The sequence below is a fragment of the Suncus etruscus genome, chromosome 5 (assembly GCF_024139225.1).
Source record: "Suncus etruscus isolate mSunEtr1 chromosome 5, mSunEtr1.pri.cur, whole genome shotgun sequence".
NCBI classification, from domain to species: domain Eukaryota; kingdom Metazoa; phylum Chordata; class Mammalia; order Eulipotyphla; family Soricidae; genus Suncus; species Suncus etruscus.
Window position 1 is genome coordinate 65,396,297 of NC_064852.1, and position 24,112 is coordinate 65,420,408.

Sequence of the window (24,112 nt, forward strand, 5' to 3'; positions counted from 1 at the left end):
GGGGTGGACAAATTTGGTGATGGGTATTCCCCTGATTCAATGATTATATGTACCTAAAATACTACTGTGAAAGATATGTAAGTCAATATGGTCAAAATAAAAATAAATAGAGTTGACATCAATGAAACTTTCTGAAAAACAGAAAATGGTCTAAAGGTTTAAGGTCACAATGGTCTGAGCCCTTGAAGATGGTTACTCAATCCTAACACGAATGTGAACCACGGCAACTTCATTAATGAGGCACTGAAGTAAATCAAAACACTAGTAGGGACTATGGGAAAACCATGTCTAAGAGCTAGCTGACAACATTGAGTCTAAAAATAAAAGCTCCTTAGGCTAGAGCAATAGAACAGTAAGGTAGGGTGCTTGCCTTGCATATGGTTAACCCAGGTTCAATCCCTGGCACCCCATGTGGTCTCCCTAGGCCCTATCAGGAGAATTACAGGAGAACAAAGCCAGGCATTAAGCCCTGAACACTGCCAGGTGTGGCTCAAACAATAAGATAAAAATAACAACCCTGGGTCTGTAGAAATAGTTCAGGGATTAAAGTGAATTCCTTGCATGTAGTCAATCTACTCCTGGTGAAGGCAAGGTAGTAATTTCTGGCATTGTTGGGCCTTCATGGCACTATGTGCTTGGGCCATCACAGAGAAACATTGACTCTGCTGACTGAGAATTGCTGAGATGGCCCCCAGGCATCAGGAGCACTACTTGGGAGTCCTCCCAAAATAAAGAAAAGAACTAGTATCCAAATCGTCTGGCTTGTCTACTGTGCAGCATCTATGTTAGCTGTGCTAAGATGAATAATGCTGAGACACACTGAGAACCTGATACTTCTTCGGACAGTATAAAAATGGTCCTGCACTAGAGTAGAGTATAACAAATAATTAAATATGTAATAAAAACATACAATTCAAATATAAATATTTTATAATTCATTATATGAATAAAGTATTAAGTATATATATATTTATAATTAAAAAAGTATTTTAAAAAACCATTGTACCTTCAGACCTATCTAATTCATTTTCTTTAAGAGTTTGAATGACAAATTTTAGTTGAGAGAAAAGGCATTTCAAGAGTTCGTCCTTTGCTGGAGAGATAGCACAGCGGTGTTTGCCTTGCAAGCAGCAGATCCAGGACCTAAGGTGGTTGGTTCAAATCCCGGTGTCCCATATGGTCCCCCGTGCCTGCCAGGAGCTATTTCTGAGCAGATAGCCAGGAGTAACCCCTGAGCACCACTGGTTGTGGCCCAAAAACCAAAAAAAAAAAAAAAAAAAAGAGTTCATCCTTCACTGTTATAGTTTCACAGCCAGAACTAGACTATATACTTGGCTCTTCCCAAGCAAGCAGAGGAGGACTGACTCTTGGATAGTCCATGTCAGCATTCAGCTTACATGCTCCTTCATCTGCTGCTGAAGCTGCACTTTTGTCTGTGAATATGAACCTAGCTTTTTCTTATGGTAAGGAAGTTCTGGAAACAATTTACACAGGATGAAAAACTCTTGAAAATACAAATTCAACAGGAAATAGATTTTGCCTCTGTAAGGAGTTCTAAAAATATTTTGGACCCTTTCCAATAAATATCTGAATCTAAGAAAATATAAGAGAAGTAGTACTCACAATTAAAATATGTGCTATGCAACATGTAATAAATATGCATATATCAACACAAACTTGACATGCATCAGAGTATTCTGCCTTAAACACCAGATTAGCATGTATACCCCAAACATTAAAAAAAACATTAATTTAAAAAGTAATATGCACATCTATGTTTTTTTCAGCTCTACTTACAATAGTCAGAAAATTGAAACAGTCTTAGCATTTAAAGGCCCATGTATAGATAAAATGAAGCTGTAGTTTATATGCACAATAAAATAAATACTACTCAGCTATAAGCAAACATGAAATCTTGAAGTTTGCTGTAATTTGAATGGAATTGGAGTGCATCATGTTAAGTGAAATAAGTCAGAGGGAGAAAGACAAATACTTGATCAGTGAAAAATAACTCCTGTGGTGTGTAGACAAACAAGACAAGGAACAGACAGTATTGCAAGATGACAAACCCATGACTTTGGGTTATACAACAGGGCATTTGCCTTGCATTCGGTAAAGCCGGCTTCGATCTCCGGCATCCCATTTGGTTGTCCAAGCCTGTCAAAATGATTTCTGAGTGCAGTTACTGAGGAATAACTTGAGTGCAGCTGGGTGTACCCTTCCTCAAAAAAACCAAAATAGATTATGAAGCAGTCAGAAGAGAGTGGGTGGGTGGGAAGGGAAGGAAAAAGTAGACAAGAGATGACACCAGGCTAGTGGACAGTTTGGGCACTTGGGTAGCTGTGTGTGCAGCAACTTTGTACATTAAAACCATTAAGATGAACACCTCTATAGCCATGTTACCTATCGTAAAACGTATTAAATAATTTTTTAAAAATAGGGGAAAGGTTAGAAGAATTTTAAAGAAAAAAAAACAACAAAAGGAAAACCTGAGTCAAATATGAACTACATAGGTTGTCTGAATAGAAAGCTTCTAGCAAAGGGACAGGATGAAGTTTCATAAGAAAAATTACAAGGGCACCAAGTCAAGGTGAGTTTCAAACAAGTATGCAAAGCAGGGAAGGCCTGCCAATAAAGGCACTCCTTTGGGAACACAATGTTTTCTCCACCTGCTTTATCAGGCAATCGGTGACAGCAGCATGGAGACCCCTGGGTTACAGGAATTCCAGGGACTGACTGACTGCTGCTAAATAGACTTTATGGAGCAAGTTTCACCTCTTGCCCCTTGGGCAAACTGAAAGGACTTGACACTGAACAATTTCTCTCCTAAATTCCTTGTTTTGCAGAAAAGAAGCAAACTGTAACCCTTGAGAAAAACAAATTGCAAACATACACTTTCATTCTGTTAATCTTTACTTAAGGGCCTTGTTGTCAAAGTTTTGGGATTTCATATCAGGATGCCCCTACAGGGACATTAAGGACACAATTTCACCAAAATGCCACATTCTATTCAATTTCATCAAAATGTGGGTGGGTGGGGAGATCCACCTGATTTTACCTATGCAAAAGATAGCAATCTGAGTGGTTCTTTGAACTTCAATGTTTTGATGGTTTTTTAAAATGAAGTTGGGGAGCTGGAGTGATAGCACAGCAGGGAAGGCATTTGCTTTGCATGCAGCTGACCCAGAATGGACCTGGGTTCGATCCTCGGCATTCCATATGGTTCCCCGTGCCTGCCAGCAGCAATTTCTGAGTGCAGAGCCAGGAGTAACTCCTACATGCCACTGGGTGTGGCCCAAAAATAAATAAAAATAAATAAAAAATGAAGTTGATCACTTACTCTAAGTTCATGCTCTCCCTTGAACATGTCTCTTGCTTGCTTGTCTGTGTTTCTTTGCTTATTTTTACTCTGGAGAAGCCTGTGTTCTCTCTTCAACATATATTTCCCCTCTTTCCTCTTTCTCTCATCTTACATCTTTCTTTCTTGCTCAGGGATTATTCCTGGCTCTACACTCAGAAATCACTCCTGGCAGGCATGGGGGACGTCCCCATAAGAGATGCCGGGATTCAAACTACCATGGTTACATGCAAAACCCTACCACTGTGCTATCTCTCCGACCCCATCTTCTTATAACTTTCTTTTTTTTTTTTTTAAGGTTTTTTTTTTGTTGTTGTTGTTTTTTCAGGTCACACCCGTTTGATGCTCAGGGGTTACTCCTGGCTAAGCACTCAGAAATTGCCCCTGGCTTGGGGGGACCATATGGGGATCGAACCACAGTCCTTCCTTGGCTAACTCTTGCAAGGCAGACACCTTACCGCTAAAGCCACTTCGCTGGCCCCGATTCTCTTATATCTTTCTAAGCAAGTTTATTTTAATAAAAAATTACCTTGCTTCACTAAGTAAAAATTTAAAATTAAATGAAGTCAGTAAAGCCAGCTGATCCCTTAAAGGAAACACATGGCCAGATTCAGTTTGTCCTTCCAGGAATGAACTGGACATCACTTGGCAAATTAGAGCTTTTGGGAACTGCTTTTCTCACTGAGAATTTAAACATATTGACTTCATTAACTCATCTAAACCTCATGGTTGAAAACGAATGACTATGCGTAGAAAGGATTTTGTTATGTTGTCACAATCACAAAATCAGGCCAGATTTCAAAACATCAGCGACTGCCTAGTAAACACCTTTGTCACCTCAACATCCCCTAAACTGTGCTCAGGCTGATTATTTAGTGTGGGAAGCCCACTCAGGGGGAGATTTGTCCTCCATCAAGTTGCAACTCTAGAGAATTGTAGATCTAGTAGATCTAGTAGAATTGTCTAGCATAGACAATTCTGAGCAGCCACAAAAAATGGAGACTAGTGTTTGTTCACTTGTAATTCAGGGCAGAATCTTTCACTAAGTTATAAAGATAATGTGAATCACAAATGCTGGAATCTACAAGTGTGGACATAATCATCATATATGAGACAGCAGTCTGAATTTATCTTTTCTGCTTTGGGGTCAAATTCATCATGTCACAGTAGGGTAACTGAAGGTTCTGTGCACAACAATGCCTTTCATTTGAAGGTCATTGGGGAAAGTCACTTTTACTGAGGATCTTACCAGACCACTCCCCTTGTCAGTGTCTACATATTGGAAGATGAGCTATAGCATTTAAAACAATGAAAAAGCAATATGATGGGGCTGGTGAGATAGCATGGAAATATGGTCCCCCTGCCAGGGGCGATTTCTGAGCATAGAGCCAGGAGTAACCCCTGAGCGTTGCCAGGTGTGACCCAAAAACCAAAAAAAAAAAAAAAAAAAGAAAAGAAAAGAAAAAGAAAAAGCAACATGATGATAACTAGATGGAAGTCCAGTGTTTTCAGGTTGTATAAAAGGGTACAAAAGAAAAAGTCTTTCCTGCTCTTTCATAGGCACCTACCCGGCATACCCAGACCCACAGGCAGTTTGCTAGCACTTTCTATGTTCCAGAGATAGAAGAAGTGTGCTATAATTGCCTGCATTTATTCTTCATGTGCAGAGAGGAGAGAGATGAGCACTAACTGCAGTCAAGAAACAGAAGGGAGCCATCTCACTGGATACCTGCGTAATTCCCACAGACACTATTTTTGTTTGTGGGCCATACCAGGCAGTGCCCAGGAGTTATTTGGGATATATGGGATGCTGAGGACCAAACCCATATTGTCCATGTGCAAGGCAAGTGCCTTACCTGCTGTACAATCTCACTGACCCTGTTATTTCTGGTCCTGTACTCAAGAATCACTCTTGGTGGATGCTGGGGATCAAAGCCATGTCAGCTGTGAGCAAGGCAAGTGCCCCACCCAACATCTTATCACTCCAGCCCTTCATCCCACCCAGACTCTTGACAATAACATTCTCCTCTATCTTACACACAAGTAAACAAGTCCCGAGGGAAATTAACTAATCTGAGATTCTGGAGCAAGAAAAATCTACATTGTCCCTAAAAACTAATCTCAATTTGCCACAGCAGGTTGTCAGATGCTGTGCTTTTTTTTTTTAGTTTTGGGTCACACCCTGTGATGCTCAGGGGTTACTCCTGGCTATGTGCTCACTAATCGCTCCTGGCTCGGGGGACCATATGGGACATCGGGGGATCAAACCTCGGTCCATCCTAGGTCAGGCGTGTATGAGAAAAATACCCTATCGCTGTGCCATCACTCTGGCTCCAGATGCTGTGCTCTTGAAGAAAATGGCAGATCCCTCTTTTTGACCAAACCTTGGAAATCACTGCCTAGGAAAACCCTGCAGAGATGTTGGAGTCCAATATATACATGGAAAAGTAATGAGAGACCCAAGCAAGAAGCACTGGGATCCGAGTAGCATTCATGCTCCGCCACTATGAAGCAATGGAATTTTCATTCTACTATGACTATGGTAAAGGATTCAAAGGACATTTTTTTTTGTTGTTGTTTGGTTTTTTAGGGGGTGGGTTAAGGAGGCAGGGGCAGTTTAGGCTACAGATAGTGGTACTCCGTGTTTCTAGCTGAATACTTTGAGGATTATATGTAATGCAAGGGACTTGACCCAGTTGTTCAAATGTAAGGTAAGCAGCTTACCTCCTGTACTACAACTCTGGCCCAGGGAGTCTTTTTTTTTTTTTTTTTTTAAGATTAAATACTGATCAACACTCTGCTTCTCATATACCATATCTGTCTGTTCATTACCCCTAGGCCAGAGGCCTGACTCACCTCTTTATGAGAGTCTTTGTGGGCTTCCAGAGTCTTCATGATTGTCAGCTCAGCATAGTTCTTAAATCTTGCTGGCTGGTTCCTCAGAATTTCTCGTAACACTCTCAATGCTAGTGCTCGGATGGAATGCTAGAAGATGGGGAGGAAGGAAGACATCAGCAAACAAAGACTACCCCAGTAGCAGCTCAGCAATGCCACATACCCAGCTTATGTTTCCTGGACACCTTGAAGTCATCTTGACCTAGAGCACACTATTTATGTGACACAGGTATCCTGGATGTCAGCTCCACGAGACAGGCACTGTGTCTGCAGAGGACATTCGCAGGAGACAGCACTCAACAAAAGCTTGAATAAGCCAAAAGCAAATCAAGGGAGACAAAATGAGGTTGATACATCTAGGGTTCATTACAACATACTATAGAGATTTCTAGGTTCCTGAGGTCTGGGTGTGCGTGTTACTTTTTAATTATTTATTTTGGGACCACACCACAAGTTAGTGCTTAGCACTAATGCCTGATAGTACTTGGGGATTATAATGTGCCTGCTACGTATAAAGCAAGTTCCCTATCTACAAAATTATCTATCTCTCTGGCCCTCGTTTTTTCAGTTTTTGTTTTGCTGAGTAACATCTAGCAATGCTCAGGGACTAGGATCACTCTTAGCAGTGCTTGGGGGACCACATGTGGTGCTGGGGATTTTACCGGGACTGGCAGCATACAAGGCAAGTGTCCCTTAGTCGTTTTCCATCCAAGCTACCTTTTAATAAAAAGGAACGAAGGCCCACGGTAAAAGCATCTCAACATTTCCTGGGAATACTCTGTTGAACTGTAGACTCCTGAAGGCCAACTGAAGCTCTGGAGATAGTGCCTGACCTTCTGCATGCCAAGCATGAGGGACTGGTGCCTGCACAGGCCCCAAGCTGTTTGAGGCTCGAGTCATGCATCTGGAGGAAAGCCATTCCAAACAGACGCCTAATCTCAATAAAAGAGAATGGAGTTTACACCAAACAGAGCCAAAAAGTACATCCTGATTCTTTGTCACTCACCTGTACAAGTCACAGACTAAAACATTGTCTGCCTGTTCCTTCTATGACATCATTTTCATCCCCTGACAAAGCCCAACCATGCAGAAGTGTTTTAGTAACCACTGTTTTGTTTTAAGACATTAATAAAATTTCGTTTTTAAATCACTGTTTGTTTGTTGTTACTTCTAATATGGAGTCAATAATCCCAAATGTTAGAAAGAAGTTGGGGTCCCGGTATTCTTATCCTCATCCTCTTCACATCCCTTCCACTGAGGTTACCACATCAGGAGCTTGGGAATGACCTTCACTACAGACTGTATTTCTCACCACCCTGGCTCCACTGAGCATTCACCACCCTTATTTTTTTTTTCACTAGGTTATCAAAGCTCTGAAGGATGTTTACTGCTAGATAATCTTAAAATGTATTCCTATTCTGTAGAGGCAGCAGTGAGGGGGTAAGGCTGTGAGGAGATCAATCTTTCCTCTAAGTGCTGTCTACAGGTATCATATGTGGATCATAGACCAGTAATATGACTCAGGTGACACTAGGCTTGTTACATTCATGGTGTTTAGGGCTTTCTATCTGAAAAACAGTTATAGAGGAATTGTGTATCTGGACCCTGCCATTTGATCAATAAAGATGACCAGAACTGAGGCCGAAGCGGTGGCGCAAGTGGTAGAGTATTTGTCTTGCATGCACTAACCTAGGATAGACCAGGTCCTAGTATGCCCCAGCGTCCCATATGATCCCTCAAGCCCAGAGCTATTTCTGAGCGCATAGCCAGGAGCAATATCTGAGCATCACCGGGTGTCACCCAAAAACCAAAAACCAAAAGAAAAAAACATGACTAGAACTGTGTATATATGTAGAGAAGTGAATCAAGAGAACTTTATACAATTAGATATGTCTGTTTTTCTTTTGGGGGTGGTGGAATGTTAGGCTAGACCCAGAAATGTTCAGGGGTTATTTTTGGCTCCTTGCTCAGGAATTACTCCTGGTGATGCTCGGGAGACCATATGGAATGCTAAGGGACTCTGTGCTCAGGAATTATTTTTAGTGATGCTGAGAGAGCAATATGGGATTACTAGGGATTGAATCTGGGTCAACTGCATGCAAGTCAAGATCCTTACTAGCAGAACAATTGCTCCAGCCTCTGGAAGAGTCTTTTTCTTACACATGAAACAGTAGACCAAGAAAATGTTCACTGTGAAAAGAGGATTATAGGGGCCAAAGATGGTTCAATGGACTAGAATGCAGGTGTCCTGGGTTCAAATCCTAGTACTATATGGTTTCTGAAGCACTACCAAGCATAACCCTTGAACACACACAGAATCACTCATAAGTAGCCCCTAAGCACCAAAACAAAATATGTAAAATACAAAAACTAAAAAACAAAATAAAACATAGTCTACACTAATGAAGTTTTAAGAACTTTTGTGTTAATGGAACCTGACGTAAAGTTTCCTACAACTACCATACACCAAATAACAGAGAATCTACATAGAAGCTAGAATGGGTCTTTTTCTAATGAAACATGCTTCACTGAGGCCATAGCAATAACAGTGAGTAGAGCATTTGCCTTGCATGCAGCCAACCCATGTTTAATCCCAATCATCCCATATTGTCTACCGAGCCTGACAGTAATTTCATTTTTTCCCATCATTTTTCCTTTAGTCTTTGTTTTTGGGACACACCCAGTGGTGCTCAGTACTCCAGTCTCTGCACTCAGAAATCGCTCCTCGCAGGCTCAGGGAATTTTATGGAATGCCGGGGATCAAACCCAGTTCAGCTGTGTGCAGGCCAAACACCCTGTCCTCTGTTATCACTCTCACCCCATCCCTTTAATTTTCTTAATTACTTTAACACCATGGATACAAGATTGTTCATAATACCAGGTGTAATTTCTGAGTGCAGAGCCAGGAGTAACCCCTGAGCACCACCAGGTATGGCCCAAAAACCAAATAAAAAATAAATCACCTTACTAATAAGCACTTCAAAAGTATGTAAAAATTGTTTTGGTATAAACAGGAGAGTATAATATAAGAATTAAAACTGAAGCTGAACCCAACTGGGAAGGTCCTGGACTCATATGAGAAAGCGGGGAATCCTGGGACAGAAAAGTTCCTTACATCTTTGTCTCCGAGAGTCTCCAAGAGCAGGAGCAGAATGGTCTTGAAGTGCTCCTCCCAGACGCCCAAGCTGTCCTCCCGTGTGATCTTGAGCAGCTCTAGCAAGGCGCCCTTCCGCTCTTCCACCCGCTCATTGTGATTGGACAGCTCTTTCAGAAGGTCCGCCACCAAGTCAGAATGGTCAATGGGCGCTTGTGGGACAGACAGAAAGACTAAAGTCACTTCCAAAGGAAAAGTACATAAGCAACCTCAGTTGCTCTCAGCAACCTCAGTTCCACAGGACAGGAGACGAGCACTTCTAAGAGTCCCTGCCAGAGTCTCACCCTTTACACTCAACTATGGAATCATGAACCCGAGGCTAGGTCCCCAGCACCAACAGGCATTACCTTTCCCCTTATCTTTTCATGTCAACTTCAGAAACTCTTATTTCATTCACCCGTTTCATATGAAGAAGAGAATCCCTCTACAACACCCTCTCAACACACCTCAAGTCTATCATCTTTCCAACTCTCTTCTCATCTCCTCACTAATGGCATCCTAAGTCAGGTGCTCCTGCAAGCTATCAGAGCCACTCAATCATACAAGTCTGCCACATGGCACACCTTATATCACATCTGACTGATTACTAAATATCCCCTCTCTTCTCAAATGTCCAGAGCTTAATAACCAACTCAGCACACAAATAGTAGTACATAAATAGTGTGTGAACTCTTCAGGACTGGTGCCAGGCTGCAGACCTGTGACGTTACCTGCCTGCCCAGTTCCAGGCCCCGAATACACAAGGCCACATCCTTTTTTTGTTTTGTTTATTTTTTGGGGAAGCACACCTGTTGATGCTCAGGGGATACTCCTGGCTATGCGCTCAGAAATCGCTCCTGGCTTGGGGAACCATATGGGATGCTGGGGGATCAAACCGTGGTTCATCCTAGGCTAGCGCTTGGAAGGCAGATGCCTTACCTCTAGCGCCATGGCTCCGGCCCCTACATCCTTTCTTTTTCTAGGATCGTTAGAAACCTCACTTTCATTTTATTTTATTTTGGGGTCATACCTAGCAATGCTCAGGATTTACTATTGGTTTTGCACTCAGGAATCACTCTTGGCAGTGATGGGGGACTATTCGGGACCATATGGGACACTGGGAATTGAATCTAGCCTGGCCCTATACAAGGCAAGTGCCTTCTACCTGCTGTACCATTGCTCCACCCCCTCTAAACACTTTGAATGGAAGAGATAGAGAAACAAAGTCAAACCGTAAGGAACTGTTTAGATTTTCCATATGTATACTCCTTTTTCTTCTAAGATTGATGAACACACACACACACACACACACACACACACACACACACACACACAAGATTTAAAAATGTGATAAACCTGGGGCTGGAGAGATAGCAATGAGGTAAGGCTTGCCAGGGGCAATTTCTGAGTATAGAGCCAGGAGTAACAGAAGTAACCCCTGAGCACTGAGGTATGATCCAAAAACCAAAACCAAAAACAAACAAAAACAAACAAACAAACAAAAAAAAACCTGAAACAAAACAAAAAAAAGTGATAAACCTCTATTTGGGGGACAGGGTAGTGGTCAGGAGGACATACACCTGGCTCTGCACTCAATGATAATTTCTGACAGTGCTGGGGCGGGGGGGGGGGGCCCCGACTATATATGGTGAGAGGGATAAAATCTGGGTCAGCCATAAGCTAGGCAATCACCTTACCTGCTACATTGTCCCTAGACCTCTACTATCCCACATTTCCCTTAAAATATTTCACTCTGGTGAATAAATAACCAGAATCTCTATGACACCTCAAAACAAAACCAACAAATGGATTAAGTTAAATGTACCCATTTCTACAAACAAGTAAAATAGTTCACAACTCATAGAAAGTGTGAGTCATACAACCACCCTCCTCCGGCTCACCCCCACCCCACCCCACCCCCACACTTCCAATTGTGCAGCAAGTGGAATTGCTCTTTCCTGAGTTGCTACCCATCTACAATCAGCTATGGAGAACCTTCACCCTCTGAAGTCCTTCTGTCTCAAACACTGGACTTTTTTTTTTCTATCAGAACATTCCACTCTGATCTCTACTGCTCAGAGAGTAGACGGCAAGTCACATACCTCATGATAGAAGTATATTCAACATTGGGGTCCTCCTTTAATTCTTTGGACAAATTTTTTTTTGATTTTTGGGTCACACCTGGCAGTGCTCAGGGTTTACTCCTGGCTCTGTGCTCAGAAATTGCCCTCCCTCCATGCTATCTCTCCAGCCCCTGGACAAAATTTTTAAGAAAGGAAGAAAAGAATATCAACAGGCTTAGAAAAAAACATATAATTTAGGTTTGGATGGAGAATAACTATTTTTGTTGTGCTAAATCAAAACATGTGAATGTGACAGCAAGGTGGAAAAAAGAAATAATTAAATTCCAGATAAAATTACCAGCATACCAATCCATAATTGTTTCTTGATAATGAATCCTGGGTTTAACACATGAGTGAGAAAAAGAGCAGGCGGGCCGGAGAGATAGCACAGTGGCGTTTGCCTTGCAAGCAGCCGATCAGGACCAAAGGTGGTTGGTTCAAATCCCAGTGTCCCATATGGTCCCCCGTGCCTGCCAGGAGCTACTTCTGAGCAGACAGCCAGGAGTAATCCCTGAGCACCGCCGGGTGTGGCCCAAAAACCAAAAAAAAAAAAAAAAGAAAGAAAAAGAACAGGCAAGTCCTATTCTATATACAGAATGTGAGATTTATGGCAAGTAACTCAACCTTTTGAATTTGTCTATCTATAGTAAGAGAAGCAACCCCATGGATTGGATTATATACGTCAGTCAGTACAAGCCATTGCAAAGTCAGTGCTTGATATGTGTTAGTATCTTTCTCTCCTAACTACAGTAGCGCTAGGAGAGCTGGACAAACCCTGGTACAGAAAGAAGTGTGGAATTTTTCAGGGGTATATTAGGATCTGAACTGAACACTCAGTGGAACCCTGAGACTTCCTTTACAAAGGCTGAGTCCTGTGCTAGGAGGCTATACCTCTGCCCCCACTGTGTGATCCCCAATTCACTCAATCTTCACCATGAAGGTTCCTCATAAAGACTTCCCTCAGACTGAAGCAAGCTTCCCTTGCTGTGTAACTGTCCTGGCTACCAGTATTAATGACATTGTGCCAAGTGCTCTAGCTGTGAAGCCTCTGTAACCAGAGATCGAGTTTTTAGAGGGCTCAGAGTAGTACGATAAGAGGAAAGCCAGGAGGAGGTTCTCCTGGACAGGAGACAATCAAAGGAGGACACACCGTCTCGAAGCTGGTCCATGTCATCATCAAACACAGCCTCCTTCAAGGCTGTTTTGTCATAGGTGTTGATGGTGTCGGAATAGGGGTAGGGGTTGTACTCCCGTGCCCGAGGCCCTGGGAAAGCGCGTGGTGGCTGGGTGTTGAGGAGAGAGGTCTTGTTGTCCAGAGCTGTTCTGCCACCTTCTACCACGTCACTGCCTCCCCGGCCTTCGGAGCCAAGGGGGACGACTCCACCATCACGAGACACCTGGAACACAGCACATTGTCAATTCTTCCTCAGAACTTTGAATAAATCTTTTCTTGATGTCTTCAAAAGTATTAGGAGAGTCAGAGATCTCTCACTTGAACCCTGCCTGCTTGTCATTCAAATTTCAATTTGTGATTATCCGATTTGATACAGATCTTAGTGACAACTGAGTGGATTTGCTTTTGCTTTTCAGGTCATACACTGAGATTCTCAGAGGATGCTCCTGACTCCTCACTCAGGAACTAATCCTAGTGGGCTCAGAGAACCATATGTGGTGTCAGGAATCGAACCTAGGGTGGCCACAAGCAGGCAAGGCAAAAACTTTACCTGCATTACAGCCTCTCCAGCTCCAAACAAATTTATGCTTTTAATCTAGTAATTCACTTATTTATATGTTAAATCTACTTTATTCAATAATTTGGGCAATTATTTTCCTCAAATTTAAAAGACTTAACAGAGTGCATTTCAACAGTCTTGTGAGAACAGAAGGCTGTGCACCTCATCCCCAGTTCTGCAGGACTCTTGTCTGCCAATACTGCATCTATGGTCCTCAATACTAAAGCACATTTTCTCCCTGACCTCTCACCACTGAGGATGCTTGCTCTAATAACCATCCTGGATCTAATGCCATGCAACAACCTTCTCTGAATTCTCTGCATAGACTCCCACCAAACAAGGACCCAAACACAAGCATCCAAAAAACCAGCAATAAGAACAAAACAAAGAGCTCTCTCTGAGTTTAGGAATACTTACGTCACAGTCCTTCTTGCCATCCCGCTTAATTGGCTCATTTAGGTCCTCTTGACTTCGAAAACTAAACTTTTCAATGGCTTCTGTAACTCCTCGCAAAGAACTATAAATTTCTTCAGAGTTCAGGTTCTCTGTATCATAATCCAGCATGCTAAAGATCAAAAATAATTTTTTCTTGAATTTATACATATGCATAGTAACTGAGATATGGATCAGTTACTTTCAATAATTTACAGAGTAAGGTTATATTATTGTTTTAAGGTGACTTGGAATGGACAGGAGACAGCTTTTGTTAGAACACAATCCACTGGACAACTATACAGCTTCCTTGTCAAATCTGGTTCCAAACAGATTACACACCAACACTCAATAAGAACCAGTGGGAAACAACAATAACCACGAGAATGCACAAACTCAAAGAATGATGACTGGTGACTGAATGTACAAGGTAATGAAAGTGGGAAAATAACTTTCATATCTTGAAGATGGAAAAAAATAGTTTGCTTGTTACTGGTCTCAAATGTACAAACTTACATTAAGAGGAATAGACATTTTAAAATTAAAAATTTCAGAGGAGCAAAATAAATGACTTGAGAATGGGTTATGCTCCCCAATATCAGAAACTTGTAAGACAGAACCCTACATAGAGTCTGGGGATGGTTAATTTGGAAGAGTGCCTGCCTTGAATGGGTTAAGGGTACAAGTTTAATCCTAAGAACCACCCCACATGTTGAGTGCAATCCCAATGACACACAACAGAGTTTATGATCTATATAGTGAATCACAGGGCAGCCACTGGCAAAATTCAAAAAGTAGAAGCCTTCCTGTCCCACCACCAAGTGTGCAGGCTATGGTCACTTCAATAACAAGAAAAAAAAATAGTCTATATTAAAAACCTCAAAATGAAACAAAACAAATCTATGATTCAATTCAGATGTACTCGACCAGTGGCTTTCTAAAAATCATCATCAAACCCAGGAGACTGCTGTGAATCCCAAACTCTTCTAGATGCTTGTGCTTGTAGTGTTCTATTATGAGCATATTGTTTCAAGATGAGGCATACTCCTGGGTGGAGATTTAAAAGTACTTCAAAAAGCAAGAAGGATTTGTCCGTTACAGAAAAAATAACATTAAGGGCTGTCCTTTTTGGGATTTAGGGCTGCAAAACAAGAAATGAAACAAAAAATCTTGGATATAAAGCTGCATGCTAACCAAGTGGCCTTCAGATGTCTGGAAAGTGAACCACCACTATTCCTCACTAAAAATAGCAAAGCGGCAGATGGGGAGATCAGTCTAAGAAAGCAAAGCATGAAGCAACAGTTGGCCAACAGCAAGTCAAAAAATGATAACTAAATAGCCTCTTGTTTCAAGGAAATATTCATGAGTTGGTCTAATTTAACTTGTAAAAAACCTTCAACTATACTGATTTCTGCCAGCATCACCAAAAGAATCCTTGGTTGTACAGAATAATTCAACATATATTAATAGCTAAAGTACAGTAATCCATTCTACAGGGAAATATCTAGAGCTGGTAGAAAATTGTTCAGTCATCCCTGTACATTCTCACAAAAGGCAACTTTTCTGTAACTTAAAAACAAACAAACAAGTAAAGTTGATTAAGCCGTCTCTCCTAACTTAAAGAAAAAATCTGGGCAGATGGACAAGACAAAATTTGAACAGTTTTCACTTGGGAGGATTAGAGCTCTACTGACTTGCAGTTAAAATGACCCAGTGTTTTGTGAGACAAGTTAGGTTTTGATGGACTGCCAGATCTCAAATGAATCTCAAAGATTCATTTGACCTAAAATTGCAAAAGTGGCCCAGATAGAACCCACTTTTCTTTTCTGATACATGGAAAGAAAACACATGCCCCAGCTGTACTTGGAGAGATCACAAAAGTACACGCCAATTCAAGAATTGGCTCTGGTATCAAACAAAATGAAATGTGAACTTGAACACGTTCACAGGTAAAATCCCATGAAGCTACTGACAGGTGAAATTAAAACCTTGAACAGAATTCAAGATTTCAACCCCTTTCAAGTTCATAAGGTTGTCAATGAAGCAATATTCTTTTAATGTGAAGAAAGCATGACTGAGGAGCAAAGAGGCAGCCTGCACCTCCAATCTATAATCCACAACACTCGTTTTTGTGTAAACAAAGGTATTTATACATCTGACCAGTATGCTACTATATATATGTGTGTGTGTATACACACACACACATATATATATTAAATGTGACTTAAACCAAAAAATATATACAATATGTAAAAAAAATGCCTTAAATACTTTGAATCACAAGAACCAAAAATAGCATAGCCCATGCAAAAGAAAAAAATTAAAAAAGAATGATGGAATGGATAGATTTCTGGCAGAACGTTCAGCTTTTAAGGGATGTCACAATATTATTTTCCATGTCGTTTCAGATAAGGTGAGCTTTTATGTATGCAATCTCATCATCTGCACCTAAGCTTCTGAAATATTTCATTTTAGTTAATTCAACGGAATCATTGTAGCAGCCTTTTTTTAAAAAAAAAATTAGAAAAATAAAGAATTCTGCTGGCTAATGTCCCTCCTTATTTTCAATTAAGAAACCAACTTAGACTTCCAATTTGGAAGTACATGTGGATAGCCAAGTATAATTAGTGACACTTTTAGATTCTCTAGCTTGAGGTCTGAAGTATCCTCTTGGTCTGAAGCAAAAACTGGGAGCTCCAGATGGGCTCACATGGAAACATGGCCTTTCTTTTACAAAAAACAATACTTTCTTTTCCACTTCATGGTTTGGCTTGACTTTTGCTCTCCAACCCCAATTGAGTGCCTTCATTCTCTAAAGTAAAAGGAAATTTTGATGAAGGCCAAAAAGTAATATTGGAGCAGAAAAGAAAACATAGAAACTTTAAAGAAACTTTGTTGGGGCCGACGAGGTGGCGCTAGAGGTACGGTGTCTGCCTTGCAAGCGCTAGCCAAGGAAGGACCGCTTGGATCCCCTGGCGTCCCATATGGTTCCCCCGAGCCAGGGGCAATTTCTGAGCGTTTAGCCAGGAGTAACCCCTGAGCATCAAACTGGTATGGCCCGAAAAAAACAAAACAAAACAAAACAAAACAAAACAAAAAAGAAATCTTGTTAGGGAAACTCCAGTTTATCACTGTCCCACATTCTATCCTGCTATAGCTCAAAGACATAATCTTTTAGGTTAAAGGTGAGGTCTCAGTCAATTTAAACACTGTGATTAGACACTAAAAAGCTTTCTTAGAATCCCTTAGGTTAGAAAGAGTTGCTCAATTAGTCAATATTCACTGGCTACGGGTTAGACCATGTCGCTGAAACAGAATAAAGTCCTAAACTTGCCCTATTGGCTAAGTATTTGCCCTCAGCTAAGGAGGCACACAGGCAGAGGTCAATTCACCAAACAAGATGAATTGCTTTGTGACATCTTGTCATTTTTTAGGGTAGAGTTACTATGTGAATGGGCTGATGATACTTATTTCTAGTTAAGACATTAATTGACTATTAGCATAGAGCAAAGAGATCTAGATTTCCTTATTTACATAACTAAGATGTTTTCTAGTTGTAAAGACTCCAGTTGACACTGGATGTCTGGGTGGCTATAATACCATCATACTCTGATGGCTATAGGTATATTAAGTCAACCATAGCTCTATTACTATGAGCAGACATGAGAGATGATTCTGAAAGAGGGAGGCCCTTTGCAAAGGATGACTATGACTGACTGTGACTAAGGGTGCAGCTGAGTACCCATTAGAAACATAGGCCAGCATGCAGTTTGCAGTCAATAAACTAGCTTTGTCTGTGTGGGAGAAAAAGGAAGAAAAAGGGAGAGTGGAGAGGAGAGAAGAGGAACTGAAGAAGAGAGGGAAGTAGAGAATAAAGATAGGGAAAAGGAAAGGGAAGAGGGTTGGGGGAGAAGGACAGGGTGAAAGGGGAGAGAGAGACACAGAGACACACAGAGAGAAGCTATTCTGGGGAGGACAGGAGAGGGAGGAGAGAGAGGAGGGAGGGAGGGAGGGAGGGAGGGAAGGAGAGAGAGTGGGAGAGGAGGAGGGGAGAGAGAGGAGGGGGGCCATGTTCTATTAGCACTGAAAAGTACGGCCATCTTTGTCTCCTTGTGCCCCTGCCCTGTGTATCCAGAAACAGTCATTATAGGATCTTCTTAGTACAATGTTGTCAAAACATTTTTATTGTGTACAATACATACATTGTTTTCTATGTTGTATGTACAACTTTATTCCACTCAGAGTACAAAAGTAGGAATGTAAACCTGTGCAGAGCTCTCTGTGAAGACTCAATAGTCTCATCTTACCAGAGACCACAAATCATTCAGCTACAGCGCCCCCCACCCCAACCTTCACTCACCATTTCAAGCCTCTGGTGGGGGGGAATCACCAACTGCCAGATCTTTATAAAATATTTCCAAAGACTTATCATTTGTAGGGCTCCTCGGTCTGTGCTTTGAAGCACAGACTGGCAAAGGATGGGAGCCCTGCCTTCCTCTGGCCTCTGGAGCAGTGCCATGCAGGCAAGGCCAGGGGTGGGGATGGGGATGGAGTTCACTGGTGGCTCTCTCTAAGCAACTGGCACCTCCAGTGAAATCCAACAGTGAAAGCACCTCCTCAGCACTGCCTGTCAGGGCTGGTGCCCTCAGACCATCACCACATGACAGTCCATCAGGAGAATCAGGTGGTATCATCAACTACAGAAGCCAACAAGAGCGACTGGTACCATCTGGGGAAAACAGACCTGTTTGATTCCCAGAGAGAATGCTTTGCCCACCCCAATACTGTGTTTAGGAAACTGCCTACTTCTGACTGTTGTGGCTCCATCACAGCCTCTACTGGAGCATTTTCTGGGTGCTGAGCATGGCCCTCGACTAAAAGACTTGCACGGGAGCCATGTGCTAACGCTGCTGGGTAGATGACTTGGCCATCTGTTCCTGTGACACACCTATTCACACTTCTCACCAAGGCGCTACTCCTGCTCACCTCAGCTGGCGCTGGGGCCATACCGCAGGCAGCTTCGAGGCTCTGCAAAAGACCTAAGACGACCTTGGAAATGCCATAATATTGTGACACCTCAGACAAGTTTAACAGGTAGCTTGTTACCTGGGAGAGTAAGAGCGCCTGAGATTCTTGTGGGAGGGAGCGGTGGGAATGGAGTTAGGCTGAGAAAAGGAAGGTGGGTGCTTCGATAACCCATCAGCACTCCAACCCCATAACCGACTGTAGTGATCAGAGAAGAAAATCAGAAAGAGAAACCAAAAAAAAATAAAAAATAAATAAAAAAATAAAAAAAACCACGGCAAAAGTTTTGGGGGGAGGAAGGGGAGAAAAAGACACTATATTTTAAGTGTCGAGTCTCCTCTTTCCCTGATAAAGTTCTACATAGTAAACCAGAGCAAGATTACTACTTTACTATAGAGAGGTAAAGAGAATGAACTTTGTTTTATAATTTATAATCCGTTTTACTGCTTCCCCCTTCTCAATCATCCACGGACAGTTTGAACTCACATGAGACACCAAGGTGGAGTGTGTGTAGTCTGTGTGTGCTGGGAATAACAGCAAGCAGCAAACACAAGAGAACAGGGATATGTGCTTTCAGACAGTGTAAATAATTCTTGGAAAGAACCAAGAAAGCATTATGGGCCTTAATTCAAATGGAAGCTCGGAAACAGTAGCAGGAAGACCAGGAGAATGTGCCATCTCACAAGAGCACTCAAGCACTGAGACTGAGTTCAGTCAGATGGAGCTGGGAGGCTGCCACAAGCCTGTTCCTTCTGAAAGAGCCACAGTACCACTGGAGGGACAGGCTGCCATCTTAAAGTGGGGAGACCAAAAATAATAGAAGGCTCTATCAGCAAATGCTATAATTAAAATATCCCCTAATATGAGATTTAAAATTTAAGAACAGCCTTCTTTTTTGGAGGGGAGGAGGTTTGGCCAAACCTGGTGACGCTCAGGGGTTACTCCTGGCTATATGCTTAGAAATCGCTCCTGGCCTGGGGACCATATGGGATGCCGGGGGATCGAACCGAGGTTCATCCTAGGTCAGCCACATGCAAGGCAAATACCCTACTGCTGCACCACCACTCCGGCCCCAGGAACAGCCTTCTTTACTTGGCAAATGACCCAGCGACCTGGACTGGAAGAAAAATTCTAGCAAATCCCTGCAATTCAAAAGAACTGAAAACAAAAACCAAAGACTACAGTAAAGGAATGAGGTGAACTGACTGGGGAGTTTAATGAGGCTACAGGGTAGTCTCAGCCCAGTGTTGACCACCACTGGCATTTATTGTACCTGTTATTTATTGCACATGGGGACACATGAGGACAGCTCTGGTCCTATTTTATAAGGAGAATAATGTAGGTAGATGAGAGGTCTCCAGACCTGGTCACTCTCAGTCGGGGGGTGGGGGGGAGGGTAGAGTTAGAGGGTACAATACAGGCCACATTCTCCAGTGCAGGTCTCCTAACAGATTCTCTTTTTAAATGTCCTCTTTGAATCTATGGATACTCTAGAGCCTAGATGGAATGAATGTAAAGTCCACCTAAAATGACCTTTCACTGACACACCAAATGGTGTCCAGTAGTTGTCTTAGCAAGTTGCTCAAGGGTTACTCCTAGCAATGCTTGGGAGACATAGTGGTGCTGAGGATGGAATATGTGGCTCCAGCCTGCAAAGCCTGTGCTCCTTTGAGCTCCTCAGGCCCCTCGCCAAGTTTGAGCTCTGACAAATTATAGTAGCAGTCTCTCTCAAATATTACTTGAGTTTTCTAGTAAAAAAATAATTGAAGCTAACACTATAATAGTGAAATAAGTACAAATTCTGTATTATAAACTAATGTTATTAATGAGTATTATAGAATATTCCCAATGAATATCACTTCTATACCAGAGCACAATTTATACATTATAATTTACACAAAGTATATAAATTTCTATAACATTCTTTCACTCCAGTAAAGAGTCTATAATTTTACACAGAAGATGGCACACTGGATTCTGGTCATTTAAGGTACTCATTTAAGGTACCCCATATATTTTAGACACAAATGTGAATGTGGGGGACAGGGGTGGGAGAAAGAATTGGCTACATCTTGAACATACCTAAGGAGATTCAAACATTGTTTTCATTAGAGTTACATCTCAGGTATCTAAATACAATAACCAGCTGAAATCACTACAACACAAACCAAATTTGGAGACATAACATCACATTTAACATTTCCTACATATAGTGCGGAGGATAGGTAGACACTTGAGAGATTAACTTTAGGCAATATAGGCAGGAGGCTACTAGAAGTATACAAAATATTTTTAGTACTTCAAGAAAAATGCAAATTTGTTATGCTCCAAAATATTTACAGGCAAATGAGGACTTCAGTGCTAAGTATTTGGAGACTTGATATAAAATCATTTTTTTCCTATTAAAGGGAAAATAGCATACTTGTCATTTTTAAAGTTAATTTTAAGATGTTGGTGTATCAAGGCCTGAGAGAAGCCTTCTGCTTCCTAATATTGGTGACTCTTGGGATCTGGAGTTCTTGTTGACAAAACACCACTTGGATATTTTTCAGCTCCAGGCACTGGCTCTTTCCTAAATAAATCTGACTTATAGGACACTCCAAAGTGAGCTTAGGGACTCATGTTTAAGTGTCACCATGGATACTGTTCAGAAACTTCTAGCATCTTGACCGAATGGAGTTTGTCTAAAGACCTTGAAACAAAGCATTTTCATTTTAAAGTCGTTCCCCATATTTAGAAGGTCGATGTTCACATGTTTTCAATCAGTAATTTGGAAATCAAATTTTACTGATTTGGTTCTTAATCATTTTGCCAGAACAGTGTTCTGTTTTGGCTGGAGCAATAGTGCAATGGTAGAGTGCTTACCTTGCACACAGCTGACCTTGGTTTAGTCCCTATCACCCCATATAGTTCCCTGAGCCCACTGTGAGTGATCCTGAGTGTAGAGCTAGGAGTAAGCCCTGACCACTGCTGGGTGTAGCCCAGAAACAAACAAAAAGAGAAATGTTCTGCTTCCAGTGTGACCCCTCCCCCCATAATGATATTAATTACACTGGAAATGACCATTTATTGGAAAAGATATGTGTGGTTAGACTACAGAAGACTCACTTAGAAGTCCTACTGCTCTTCAGGCACAATTATCACTTACGAAAGCAGGTGATAGGAGTTGAAATGGCATCCATATAAAATGATATGATTAAATGTAACTTTTGGTTTTAAAATCTATAGGACAGGCCAGGGATGTAGTTCCAAGGCAAAGCACTTGCCATGCCAGTGATAGGACTCTGGGCTTGACTTCCAGAAAACCTACAGGGTAGTACTAGCATGTTTAGAGTAAGAAGTCTCAGGGGACATTTAGCTCCTTTCACCATACAATTTGTCTAAGACTGTACAGATAAGGTGTGGGTAAGGACCCTGATCACCTGACATCCACTTCTGTTTTAATCTTAATTTTTGTCTAAAACATTTGACATCTGAGGTGCTCTACTTAGTAGTGTACTTCTGCTGAAATGGCTTACCTTGGAGACAAGCCCCCATGGGAACAGTTGGTGGGTGAGGTTAGGGGGCTGGTTCTACTGCTGGTATGTCGGGAGGGTGTCCGGCCAATTGTATTGCTTGGAGAACTCTAGGAAAAGGAAGAATAAGCACCATTATTCAACGTCTTCATACAGAATAGAGCTCCGCAATTCCCTTGGACTTTTAAATGACAATGAAATTAGTGGGAAGAATTTGCATAAGCAAAGTGATATGGTCAAAACTTAAATACCAAAAATGAAAAACATTCCTGAATCTCAATATTTTATTTACTTTTGATTGATTGTACTAGCATAACAGGTGCAACTGAGCATTTGCATCATCATAGTGTGGATACAACAAACAAAAGATTAACTTAACTTCATGACTGAAGGACTGACTAAACAATCTAGAAAACTTTAAACTGGCTGAACAACATAACTTAAGAAAAGGCAACATTTGGGCTGAAGTGATAGAACAGCCTTACACAATGGCTGACTAGGTTTAATTCCTGGTATCTCATATGGTTCCTGGGACCCTGTCAGGAATGATCCCTGAATACAGAGCTAGGATTAAGGCCTGAGAACCTTCAGGTGAGCCTCTGAAATAAAAGAGGCCACATTTAAAGGTCAGGTTCACGCATTCAGAGACTCACAGATTTTTAAATGAAAACAACTTGACAGCAGTTTATTCTGTTAGAGTAAGTTCTAAACAACCCAGGCAGAGACAACATCTTCCATACACACATACACATCACGATCAAAGCACTTACCACACTGGTGTTACTAGAATTCTTGAGGTGGTTATGAAGGAGTTTAGTGGCACCATCCTGGAATGTTTTTGGCAAGGCACCAAGTAACATGGTAAATTCTGGAGTATTCAATTCAAACAGAGAGATCAGCACAATTTGTGCTGCCTAAAAAGAAAAAAGATTAATTTATGTAATGCACAATAGATGCTTTGGTAAAAAAAAATGTTCATGAGGATTACAAAAGACAACATGGTTGCATGAATAAAATAATACGAGGATATGTTTGATATTTAAAACATAACCAAAAACACCTGGGGAAAATAGTGATCCCCATATAATAGTCAAATAGCATTCTGGAAAATAAGCCCTATCTTCATTTAAATGTCCTACAGCATGTTAATAAGTTTTTGTAATGTTCCTTGATTTTCTAGGAAGCTACTAAACATATCATTAAAGAAGAAAAAATGTAAAGGGCTAAAGATTACTGACTCCATTAAATTAACACTAGACAGGCTCCCACTGTACTGTGGTAAGAACAAGTTTCTAAATAGACTAAAATATCTTACACAATATCTATGTTTACTCATAGCTCTGTGCTGGGAAGGCTCAGAAGACCATATGGGGATATCAGCAATCAAACCCAGTTCAGCTATGTGCAAGGCAAGTACCCTATAGGTTGTACTATCTCTCCAACCCCTACAATAACTTTTTGTTTTTGTTATCTTGAGAAACCATCTTTTTGTCCTTTAACTGTTGGGTCATACCTGGCAGTACAGAGGGCTTATTCCTGTTCAGCGTTCAAGTGAACAAGTGTTTGGGGACTGAGATCCTGGGACTTAGCATATGCAAGACAAGTGCCTAAATAAATGTCTTTACTATCTCTTCAGCCCCCAAACCCACTTTCCTCAAATCTGTTCCATGAACCATGAAATTTCAGAAAAAAGTAGATCTTAAACACATCTGAAAAAGTCCTACTTTAATAACAAATTGAGGAGAGATGGCTTTTGGGAAACCAAGCAGTTAATATCTCTTTTATATATTAAAAGCATACTTTTCTGTCTTTTGAAAATGTTCTGTTCTTCTTTATTAACTGAATCAACACACAGGTAGACTGCTTGCAGCAAGGCATGTAAAGCCATTAGCTGAAGC

The 24,112-nt window shown here is 41.4% G+C and overlaps 1 protein-coding gene across 1 annotated transcript in view; it reads right to left on the reverse strand.

The window, feature by feature from the left end:
• CLASP1 (cytoplasmic linker associated protein 1) overlaps positions 1–24,112 on the reverse strand; it is a 270,724-nt gene that overhangs the window by 22,383 nt on the left and 224,229 nt on the right. Inside the window, exons 34-39 of the mRNA XM_049773166.1 lie at positions 22,985–23,128; positions 22,218–22,324; positions 13,660–13,807; positions 12,660–12,906; positions 9,369–9,559; positions 6,215–6,343 (exon numbers count right to left, since the gene is read on the reverse strand). Of these exons, the coding sequence (XP_049629123.1) occupies positions 6,215–6,343; positions 9,369–9,559; positions 12,660–12,906; positions 13,660–13,807; positions 22,218–22,324; positions 22,985–23,128 (966 nt within the window). The remainder of the gene's footprint in view (positions 1–6,214; positions 6,344–9,368; positions 9,560–12,659; positions 12,907–13,659; positions 13,808–22,217; positions 22,325–22,984; positions 23,129–24,112) is intronic.